Source organism: Spinacia oleracea, chromosome 5 (assembly GCF_020520425.1).
Source record: "Spinacia oleracea cultivar Varoflay chromosome 5, BTI_SOV_V1, whole genome shotgun sequence".
Lineage (NCBI taxonomy): Eukaryota > Viridiplantae > Streptophyta > Magnoliopsida > Caryophyllales > Amaranthaceae > Spinacia > Spinacia oleracea.
The window spans coordinates 7,188,055-7,200,083 of NC_079491.1; the positions used below are offsets into that span (position 1 = coordinate 7,188,055).

The following is a 12,029-nucleotide window of genomic DNA, read 5'->3' on the forward strand; positions in this document are numbered from 1 at the left end:
AATATATGTTGGACCATAAATATGCTTAATGACTTTAATCAGTCTTATTATACTCATATATGGAGTACTGGCAATTATCTGGCAAAAGCTATAGTTGAGTAGCTTAAGTTGTCATTATTCAACAACCTTTGATTAATTTAATTTTTTGGTGTGAATTAATCACAAGGGCACATAGTACACATTATTACAATTTACAAATGGAGAAGGGAGATTTGAGTTGTGGTTTATATTACTTATACCCTCGGTCTTAACTCTTAACTATTAGTTATGCGAATGTATATGCCAATAATATACCTCATTGATTAATGGTAGGATAATATAGGTTAATCAGTTAACGTTGTTGGATTGATCGAATGTGATTCTATAAAGCATGGTAATCCCATTTTAAAAGGCAGGATTCGTACCTTCCAATGCCAATCAACATATGTAAGCCAGCTAGTATTTGTACTCCCTCCGTCCCGGAATACTCGACCCGGTTTGACCGGCACAGAGTTTAAGGGACTTGAATTGACTTATTTAATTTAATAGGTAGTAGTTGATAGTGGGGTATTATTTTAATGTAGTTAGTGGGAAATGTGTGAAGGGGTGGGGTTGGGGGAGAGTAGGGGTTGAATTTTTAATTATTTTTTGTATGGAGTAGGGGGTAGGTGGGTTAATAGGGGTGGAGTGAGAAATAATATAATATTGTTAGAATATTTCCATTTTTAGAAACAGGTCAAGTATTAAGAGACGACCCGATAAGGAAAACAGGTCAAGTATTCCGGGACGGCGGGAGTATTAACTTTACTCATTTAGCATATACTACGTAATACTAAGTACGATAACTTTTGTGTTAAACCGTCTTATCGGAAAAATTACTTTCATTACTTAACTAATTAGTTTTATTGTTTAACTAGTATTTTGTGTAAGATCGACCACCTTATATAAAAAGTGTGTATACTAGTATATGTATATACTCCGTATATTTTTTTTTAAAAGGGTAAGAACAAGAACCCTAATTGAACCAGCACCTAACACAGGTTAGTCAGCTCAGCTACACATGTCTTCGATCGCTTGAGCTACTCCCAAGCATTTCGCAGCTGATGGGACTCGATCCTGTGACCTCCAATTAAGTCGCAAGGTGAGTTCTCCACCAACTCCACTAACTTAATTATGTTGGTTATATACGAAGTATATGTAATACTGTACGATCCTAGCTATGAACTTTAACAAGGTACGGAGTACCGTCGTAAGAACCATATACTTCCTCTATTTCTTGTTACCTGCAATGCTTTACCTTTCACGCTTGTGAAGTGTGTGATTTTAGAATGTCCGGATAAAATTAATGTTTTAATTAGAAGGGATTTGTATGTAATTCAGTAATTCCATAATCCATATACGTACTTAACTACTCCGTACTTGTGCTATCGATCATTAGCCAAATACAGTGGTCAATTTATTGGATCTATAAATCGGTTAGGGTGAATTATAAGTAAAGTAGCATAAAACTAATCGAGTGTCGGCTGACAAGTGACAAATAGAAGTATTGAACCGTTTTATTGTTGTTACAAAATTTGATTTTGGAAAATAATAAAGCAACTCGAATTAATATGAGTATATGTCTATAAGACTATTAAATCTCTATAGAGTACGTGATTGAAGTCTTTGTGTCTTATTCGCATATAAAAAATAAAAAATAAAAAGAAATCTATGAGTTGGATCGAAGCATAGAGCATATTAGATGTATCAGGGTGCACGGTGCACCCTCTCACATATTTTGTTACATGTAAGGAGAAAATATGGTAAGAAAAGATGAGGAACATTATTTATTCGTTTTCAAGAACATGCATGCTTGCATTAACTTTAAGAAAGTCTACAGGGTTCCATTTGTTTTTGTCCCGCCCCTAAACATAATTTTTAGAAATTGTAGAGAATCCTATTTGTCTTTGCCCCGTCCTTAAACATAATTTTAAGAAACTATACAGAATCCTATTTGTCTTTGCCTCGCCCTTAAACATAATTTTAAGAACATATACAAAATCCTATGTGTCTTTACCCGCCCATAATAGTAATCCATATTATAATAGGAGTAATACTATGTTAGAGTCTTGATTGATGAATGAAGCTAAAGATAATTATAGGAACAACTATTACGGATTACAAATCTAGAAATAGACAGTAAATTAGTGTAATGATTTGTAAACTGTCTATGTTTTAGCCGACAAAAATGTAATCAATACCAAACTCTTTATTCGTTGTGCTACTAAACTAGGCAGTCAATTTCATCATTTGCTTGACTACATTGGATGGTTGGGGCTTTCTTAGGTTAATCATTTGGTCAAGTCCAAATGTTCACATAACCCACAAGAACCACACTATCTTGGATCAACTAAAGCCAGGTGAAACAAATTGCTTACACAGTTACACTATCTAATACTTAAATCCTAAGTGGCGTCCGGATCTTAATTAAACACGTTAATTAGTGGTTAAGTATCGTTGTATATCACGGAATAGTATGAACTTTGTAAAATTACGTTAATTAGTGGTTAATTAGTGATTGAGGATCTTTTATATCACGGAATAGTATGAACTTTTTCTAATTTTTGGCGGGAATGGGGGTGGATATTGTGTCGGCGAACATAAAAGTCAAATATCGTAACTAAACATAGAAAGTAAAATGCAGTTCAAAAAATAAGTCCTAGTTGGACCTTTGTCCGTATGGGCTAATGGGGGAATTGAGGTAAGAAATAGGCCCAAGAGAAAGGTGAAATAAAATGCCAAACGACGAGAGAAAAGGGAAAAAATGACAGCTGTGGGATTTGAACCCACGCCCTTTCGGACCAGAGCCTAAATCTGGCGCCTTAGACCACTCGGCCAAACTGTCTTATGTTGTTATGAAATTGATTTTGATATGCTATTTACAGTTTAGTTTTTCTCCTAAAGCCAAATATTCATGTAGTACTGTTTTTTTGTTGTTGTTGCCGGAGTGGTAATTTTTACTCCGTATTATACAATCAGTTGTCCACTATATCAAATACATGTATATTTTTATAGAAAAATAAATTCAGCTAAATCAACTCATAAGTTGAAATGAACAACAGATAAGCGATGAGTAGTACGAAGTATTTTTTTTCTATTTTTATCTAACTTGTACATACAAAATAACAAAACTATCTAAAAAGTAAAATAACTGCATAATATGACTAAACGGGTCGTGTTCTGGTTGGTTTCAATTCGTGTTGTGTCAACATCGTGTTTTCTCTCAGTAACTTCATGTTCGTGTCGTGCCGATTTCGGTCGTGCTGTCATGTCGTGTCAGAGACTGCCAACTCTACAATACGGTATCACCAAAGCTATTTTAACACACGTGTATTCACAAGATCCAAGCACACAAGCAAATAAATACTCACGATTTTAATTTGGTTTTATCAAAAACTAGCATAGAAAATTGCCGTCAAATTACTTTTGCATGGGGGATCAAGGGGGCTACAATTTGAGTGAAACAAATTTGTGAGCTAATTAAATGTGGTAAAATTTTGGAATTGAGCCATTTTGGCCCTTAATAGTTACGATTACAAAACAACTTCATGCAACATGAATCATCTGGGATGATTTGCTAGAACATTATACAATTAGACATCCATATATTATGTATATTCACGATTTCAAAAGAGCTTATATACTAATACTACCCTTAATCATCGACAAAACAGGCTTACGACTGTTGCTGCGAGCATTAATACACTTAGGTAAGCAACGCAATAATTTCCGATCATTGGGTTTAAAGTATAAAAAGAATTCAGGATCGCGATTATAGGACTCCCAATAACCCTCCAAAATCGCAACAATCTCCTCAAAATGTGGCCGTTTATCCGGGTTGTTAGACCAGCATCGCTTGATAAGCCGACTGAATGCTGCCGGGCACTCGGTGGGCATTTGAGGTCTTGCATTCTGCAGATTTCACCAAGAAAATGTCACACAGAGTTTAAGTTAAAACATATAGTTACATCACTACATGCCAAACAGTTATACAAAGGTCTCTGAGATTAAACTAGCCCTAATCAACAGGCGGGTCAAGGTTCGGGCAGGCCCACGACCGAAAAAACTGCATATCATGTCGGGTCTAAAAACGGGCCTAAGCTGCCAACAACTCATTATTTTAGGCTCAAGATGATCAAGTCAAGCGCAATTGAGTTATCTCCGAGATATGACACAAGCCACACAACAGTCCAGGTCCCACTGAAAGAATGGCTGAAACTCTGAGGTGGGAAATCCTCCAATAATTATCAACACATGTGAAGTTTGGACAAGTTTTTTATTTTAGCATTCATGCAGAATGCAAAAATAGACAGCATTTGTTCACATACAAATTACAAAACCAGATTTCTGCCTAAAAAGCAAACGTCTAACCCCACTGCCTTAATGAACCTAAACTTCTAGTACCAAAAATCTAACATGTTATCTTCAGTGACAACGCACAGATCGAAAACAACACAGGTCACTCGAGTTTGGTAAGGGTCGATGACAAGCAAGCATCAATGTTACTCGAATTCTTCATTTCACCTCAAATATCCATGTCAGACTCTCGCCACATGGATAACGTCGTATGGATACTTGACACATCATTTTAGACCAAAAAATTCGAAAATTTTAATTCAACAGGTGAGTTTGACAAGAATGAATAGTCCGAGTAGTTGATGTGAGTTACGCCTAGTTGAATACTTGAATTATTAATCCGTACATGATTATTGATTAATAAAAGGGCCCTCCTACCATTCAGCAGTGGAACATTACTTGGGACCATGAACCATAGTCGATGTTTAGTTTGCCAACAGAGGGGCTTACTTACTGAAATCTTCACCCCACCAATTCCACTCTAAAGAAGTCCATGTGAAAAGGAACATAACTCTTTCAACAATGTGGTAATCTAACCCCACCAAAATCTAGCCATTTATATTACACAGGATTCACTGTCTTAGATTCCATTACTGTGGAAGGTGTATTCTCAGCTAGGTGAAAGCAATCTAACATCAAAACTTTATAACTGCAAAACTATGTGGCTGCACGGGTCACTGCATCAGCAAACATAAATTTTAGACTCTTAGGAGTTAGGACAGCATTACCGAAATATCACAGACCATATAGACCCTGTCAAATGGGTCCTCAGGTCGGCTTTCTGATAAGGCATTTTGGTTGAGCTCGTCTAAGACAGTAATCAGTAGTGTCTACAAAGACAATAATTAATCACAATAAAATAATGCTTTTTGCAATTGTTGCATTTTCATTTGGTACCAAACAACATAGTTTGGTGCTCACTAGTCAACGTGGTTGCATTTTCATTTGGTATCAAACGACACAGTTTGGTAATCCCAAGTCAAAGGTAAATGTTGTTATTGGTGGGGCAAAATCATTAAATGAGATGAAGTTACCATTTTAGCTTTATTATTGATTTTGTAGACACTACTTATTATAGTCTAAGATTTTCTCATTTTGGTTAGGGAATTCGGGTCATGATGTTGTGTCTAGAACCCCAAAATTGTCAAGGGCTAGGGTTGATTTTAGTCAGTTGTTCTTTTGTAACTCTCAAAACAATTCATGTGGCAAAAATTTAGATTAGAGAGATAGCTGGATAATCATATAGCAAGAGTGAAATAGTTGCAGTAAGTATATATATAGTTGATCAATGTAGTTAAATTACCTTCTGGCAGACAGCAAAAGCAGCTTGTTCAGGAGTCATATCATCGAAGGGAACTAATGCAGTCAAGATCTCCCACAACACGATGCCAAAACTGTAAACGTCGACTTTCTTCGTATGGTGCTTTTCTCTAATCATCTCCGGAGCCATCCATCGGTAGGTACCGGTGAATCCTTTCGCACTGCCAATTTGAGTCTCCAAGCAAGAGATCCCGAAATCAGCTACTTTCACACACATTTCATTATCGAGAAGAAGATTTTCAGACTTCAAATCACGGTGAAGTATCCCCTGAGAATGAAGAAATTGCATTCCCCGAGCAATGTCTAGAGCCAACTTCAGAACTAGATCGTGAGGGACTGAATGTGGCTCCTGTTGATGGAGATATTTTCTCAGTGATCCTCCGGCCATGTACTCCGTGATGATACAGAATACAGGTGGTTTCTTACATGCAGCAAAAAACTGCAGGAAGTAGAATAAATAGCATTGATCAAATACTTGCAATTTATACAACTTGATAAGAAAAACATGCTTCACTTCTTAAAACTCAGCCTTACTAATTCAAAAAACAGTCACGTTGTACATGTTTCAGATCGGAAACACTCACATTTAATGGACCAAACAGAGAAGTAGTGGAACATTTTATAAGTTAAATTTGTAAATATTCTTGAAAATGAAATTCAGTAGTATATAGTGCATTAGTGGTACGGGGTATCTTTTAAGGATGTGTAAACTCAAAACCCATGCTTCAAAAACCAGTATTTCTGGTAGGGTAATAAAGAAGATAGATAATCAGTACTTTATATGAACATGAGCATTCGTCAATACACAGTCCTGTCCTTACAAGTCGAAGCCTGGATGTATACAACACCTGGTGAAGGCATTTTGTGGTGCAAGTATGTAGCAGTTAGATGTTGGAGAAGCATGTACACTGAAAACTAAGATTCTTCCTCATGGATTCAACAGTCCTTTACTATTAATAAGTCATTATTAATATTCATGTTGTTCGAGAAATCAATAAATGTGGATGTCAGAGATATGAAGTCTTAATCAATTTGCATGAAAGAAGTTCAAGAACAATAGAAACAAGTGTTTAAGAAACTGAATCGTTAAACCGGGCTCAAAGTTCAAGCTTACTCGTAAAGTCGTAGCATAAAATTAGCTGGAAATAATACCGAAAAAAAGGAGAGAAGCAGAACTCATAAATGCTAAAAAGAAGAGACAAATGGAGCATGTTACAAATGGTATCAGATAGACAAAGAGAAGCATCCAGATCAATTATCACCCAGACAAAGTGGTACCATTATATTAAAACTCAATTGGACAAGTGTGCGGCAATAATAACTCACTTAAAACTGAAGCTATACAGACAAAGGAAGAATCATGAGGACACAAGTCACACAACCGCGAATTTAATAGTTAATGTATTTTAATATAGTTGCTGGTTCCTTGATTCTGGAAGAACCAGGAATCAGCAACCATGCACCATCCATCTTTCGTAGGGAACCTTAACGAACTTTTAGTAATGAAAAGGAGGAGAATAGTCGAAATGTATGAACGTACATAAAAGTACTAGAATCTTGCATTCTCAAATTGGTTAGTAATTCAATAATGTAGAACCATTTATGGGTCTACTTTTGATTCATTTGGTAACGAGATCCCCGCGTAATGCGCGTCTCTTTAGCATTGCAAGACAAAGAAAACACTGCTAGAATCTATATTTTCCATGATCCATCATTCACTTTCCAACAGGATGACTAAAAGAAAAATGATTATTGGCCCTACTCCCTAATCATATATTGCTAGTTTTGGTTTGGGTGAAGAAAAATCCTATTCTTTTCACCTTTTACACTATATTTTCTTCTCCCACAACCGCAAAATCAAACAAAAAATCTTGACAATAGCGACTTCTCAACTCCAAATCCTAGCTATTTCAGCCGTTTAAACCCGAACCATGCAAGCCATTATTCACTTGATGGGGTCAGTGACATATTTCTTTGCTATCCTTGTACCAAATTAGAATCTAATACAACTAGAGACGGAAAATCACATCATCTCTATGCTAAATGTCGGCTAATTGATGCGGTCGTGAATCCTTTCCTAAAACAACCATGTTTTGCGAGCAGCCTATAGATAGATAGAGATACTAATTTCCATCTCTTCTTCTCACTTGCACATAGTATCCTTAGACAAGAAAAGGTACTAGGAAGCATGTGAAATCGATATCAACAGACTATAGCACGGTTAGTCATTCTAATGAACACTTAAGACTTTCTTCACATGCCATGTCGGCATTCTACTAATTTAATAAATAAATGGTTGTTAAGACTTTTTAAGATTCAATCAAATTTAAATTTGTAAATGTATGTAACATATTATTTTAAGACTTGTAATTTATGTACCATAACACACTAGAGTCTACACATACGAAGTACATGAAAGTACAGCCCAAGACCACTAATATGTGATCGGCATTATTATAAATTTGTAATAGTGTAATCTGAACTAGAAGCGTGACAACTAATTTCCAACTATAACAAAATTATGAAAGTATTCAGTGCTCAACTGCTCATTACTCATTAGTCATTATACATTACACACTAACAATGTTTCCCAAAAAGGGCAAAACAAAATAGCCAACTTATTGGGGCAAGAAGGGAGTGTAAAACAAGTTGTCACCCATATCAAAAAAAATAAAGGTACTGCCTACCGTACTCAATCCAGATCCTCTATCTCGCTTTATGTCTGATGAACACTATAAAAATAATCAATCATTTTATTCCATCACACTTTTGGTGCACACACCAATGTTAAGCATTAGCACAGTGTTTAAAATGGAGAGTCTGTGTATGATATGATAGGTTACAGGTATAAATCTCCGCCCCCATTTATAATTTATGACGGAAACGAGATTTAATCAAGATTTTCTTTACCAATGTATATTAAAGAACTAAATTAATTGACATCCACCCACGAATTAACAGTCGAACGTAAATAAATAGATAAAATTAAATTAAATATCAAAAAAAGAAAAAGTAAAGGAGAAAGAGAAAGAGAAACTTACAGTGATAATATTAGGATGAGTCAATCCAAACAAAAGAGCAACTTCAGAAGCAAATTCATGTTCAATCTTAGTAGCCAAATCAAGGTCTTCTTCAGGTTGACTAACAAGTTTAATAGCAACATCAGTTTGTTTATAAATCCCTCTGTAAATCCTACTATGTCTTCCTGATGCAAATTTATTCCCAATAAATAACTGTGACATATCTGCACTCCATTTCTCTTCTCCTTCTCCTTTAATTTCTGCTCCTGATGATACCAAATACTTTGACCATGACACTGCTCTTTTGTACTCTCCTAATGATATCTTCCTCTTCAACTTCCTCCTCCTTTTCCCGTCCACTGACGACGGCGTTTCGTCTCCTTTCCCGTTTCCGTTTCCGGTTTCGGTAGTGCCGGTTGAAAATTGCTTCAACCACCTCAAATTCTTCATTGATTTTTTAAAAATAAATAAATTATTTTTGTCCTACTTGCTGTGTGTTTATAAATGAAATGAATAAATGAAACTAAATCAAGTTTTTTCGGAAATAAATCAGGATCCTACATTTTAAAAATGATTTTGTTCATGAAAAATCAATATTTCCAAATTGAGAAAAATCGGAAAACGGCGTCGTAAAAGAGGTGTTGGTAATGGCGGGAGGAGTGAGAAAACGGAGGTTTAAGGAAGTTGAAATTAGGGTTTTGGAGAGAGAAAAGGTGGGCGGGGGGAGGTGGTGACTGGTGGAGAAGAGGTGTGGGGGGAGGAGTTAATGGCGGTTTGAAGTAAGAGAGAGTATAAATTTAGTGTTTAAAATTGGGAAGGTGTTATGTTAAGTTAAGAGGGGAGATGACTGGTAATCATAACGTGCGAAGATCCTGGCATGAGGGGACAAACTGGGTACTCTCCCTATTTTCATTTACACTTTCTCTCTCCTCTTTTTTTTTCCTTAATTGCCCTTTTATGAAATCTAAAAGTTCCATTATGCCACTTTAGACTTCTTTTAGTACTTCCTCCATTTTTTTTTTTATTATTGCACCGTTTTTCTTTTTCGGAAGTTGCATATTAATTGCACCATTTCCCTTTTTAGTAAGTTTACCTATATAAAATGACATTCTTATCCTTGTATGGGTGGTGGGGACCAAACCCCACTTGTTCTTTACCTACAATTACATGGGTATTTTTGTCAATCTCTCACCTTTTACCACCTTTCTTAATTCTTGTGCCCAATGTAAATGGTGCAATAATAAAAAAAATGGAGGAAGTATTGATCAAGGAGTACTCTGTACTTGCTATCGAATATTCATTCACATGGTAAATTGGTTATCTTATGTTACGCACATAGTCATGCTATGTTGTATGTAACTGTATACAATATCGTTACTTGTGGAATAATTAGAAGAATAAATCACATAACAAAAAACGATCCAAAAGTTATTTTAGGCAAACACGCTTGACTATGAAAAATCTTAAATTATGAACCTATAAAGTTAAGTAAGATGCACTTTGTTGATATGGCTAGTACCAAACTACAATCAAATCTTTTCCAAGCTGAATCCTGGGTAGTACCTTAGTTATTTACGCATCGGAGTAGTTGTTGTTTTTAATTCAGAAGCCTTTAAAGTAGTAAGTTTTGTTGTGTTGTCTTGATTAATCACATGCCAACTCGTCAAACAATTCCCTCCTATTAACCCTCTTTTCAAGTAAATTATCACGTAAAATGCTCAAATACATTTAATGACAACGATGAATATCTCTATTCTAAAGTGAAAAAACAATACAACAACTCAATACATTATCCGACCGAATCTTTAATTCGAATACACGTTGCGCTCCCATTGTACTTAAAACTGTCAAGAGGCCTGGTAGATAGGATAGGAACACACTCAGATTAACACTTAACGCATATGAATTACGAAGTACTCCGTACTCTATAGTCCGTACCATATTCAAGATCCAATATGACGATGGAACACAAGAGGGATAAAAATAGAGTGGAGTGCCAAGTTAAGGGTGATAAGGAGATTTCACATGGGTAAGAGAAAAGTTAGATGGAGGATTGGAAAAGTGGGGCCGTGAAAGCAACAACAAAAAAAAGGTATCCGTGAGGTTGTCGGACAGAGCCGTATAGTCATTCCGTATACGGTCTTGTGCTCATCAGTCATAAGTCTCATAACACTATTTTTATTTTCTTTTTTGATAAAACTTTTACTTCTATTTTTATCATTACAATTGTAAAAAAGAAAAAGAAAAAGAAAAAAGAAAACTAAACTAAAAGAAGGCTGTAAAGTCCTTGTACTTTTGACCAGTCGTCAACTCCTATTCACCATGTCAACGCGTGACCTCACGCTCCCTTAATGTATCCTGTATTTCTATTGCCTACCGATGAGGTTCTTAGCTACGTAATTTACAGTGTCTCTTTGACTCATTTTCGTCAGGAGTATATGATTTTTTTTTGTTCTACTATGAGGAGTTCCTATCGCCTTCCACGAGTGACTAATCTCCTGCGGAAGTTTGTATGGGTACCTCGATGGGCAGCATTCCTCCCAATTGAGATTTTTTCCATTCCCAAGGCTCGAACCCGAGACTCTAGTTAAGGAGCAAGAGGCCCTTAACCACTCTTGTCAACCTCAATTGGTAGGAGTATATGATTTTAGGTACGTAATTTATAGTGTCTTTATGAATCATAGTTAATTAAGAGCCGAAACTTCAAGTCTAAAGATTTTCAACCTCAAATAGAATTTTTTTCGAGTATATTGAGTTGAGCTTAACTCAGCTCATGACCGGCTAACTCAATTAGTCAATTAATCTTGAACTCTATACATATAAATAATATCGGAGTAGCGGGAGTACCAAAATTTTAAAATCGAGAAAGAAAGATGGAAAAATTATTCAAATAACATATCTGCTGAAAAATTAGGGAAAACAAAAGAAAAAGTGTTGCGAGAGTTAAAGAGTACTATATTCAATTATAACAAACACATAGTGCAAGTGGCTAAATATCCCTCTATATAACTGTTAAAGTTCATGATCTTGCATGAACTAATTACTGAAACATCAGTAAGAACAAAAGAGAATATGAACATAGAGAGAAAGAGAGGGAATTCTTATTATTGAATTGAATTCTTGAATGATTACAGCAACAACTAGAACTATAAATACAAGCTGATTGGTGAGGTGTCTCAACCAATTAGAGTGAAGCAAAAGTACAGCTCAGCATCTACAATGATCTATTACATGTAACTGAATGCTAACTAACTCCCTGAATTCTAGGGATGGTGGTTAGAGCTGATGTCATCTGTATGATGTCATGCACTTCTA

The 12,029-nt window shown here is 35.7% G+C and overlaps 1 protein-coding gene and 1 non-coding gene across 2 annotated transcripts; both read right to left on the bottom strand.

Annotated features, from left to right (window-relative positions):
• Nucleotides 1-2,783: 2,783 nt before the first annotated feature.
• Nucleotides 2,784-2,863, bottom strand: TRNAL-UAG (transfer RNA leucine (anticodon UAG)). Its single transcript has one exon. It is a non-coding gene; the product is annotated as a tRNA-Leu (tRNA).
• Nucleotides 2,864-3,477: 614 nt separating this feature from the next.
• LOC110789447 (serine/threonine/tyrosine-protein kinase HT1) lies at nucleotides 3,478-9,586 on the bottom strand. The gene is made up of 3 exons (XM_021994111.2): nucleotides 8,736-9,586; nucleotides 5,678-6,133; nucleotides 3,478-3,930 (listed from the first exon to the last, which is right to left on the bottom strand). The coding sequence occupies exons 1-3, from the start codon at nucleotides 9,162-9,164 to the stop codon at nucleotides 3,655-3,657; spliced, it is 1,161 nt and encodes a 386-aa protein (XP_021849803.1). The 5' UTR covers nucleotides 9,165-9,586; the 3' UTR covers nucleotides 3,478-3,654.
• Nucleotides 9,587-12,029: the final 2,443 nt, after the last annotated feature.

Excerpts from the sequence above, each read along its gene's own strand:
- LOC110789447 (XM_021994111.2), bottom strand. The coding sequence starts at position 9,164 with ATGAAGAATTTGAGGTGGTTGAAGCAATTTTCAACCGGCACTACCGAA. Across the intron at positions 6,134-8,735 it reads CTCATCCTAATATTATCACT|TTTTTTGCTGCATGTAAGAA; the intron begins GTAAGTTTCTCT and ends TACTTCCTGCAG. Across the intron at positions 3,931-5,677 it reads CTTTTGCTGTCTGCCAGAAG|AATGCAAGACCTCAAATGCC; the intron begins GTAATTTAACTA and ends TGAAATCTGCAG.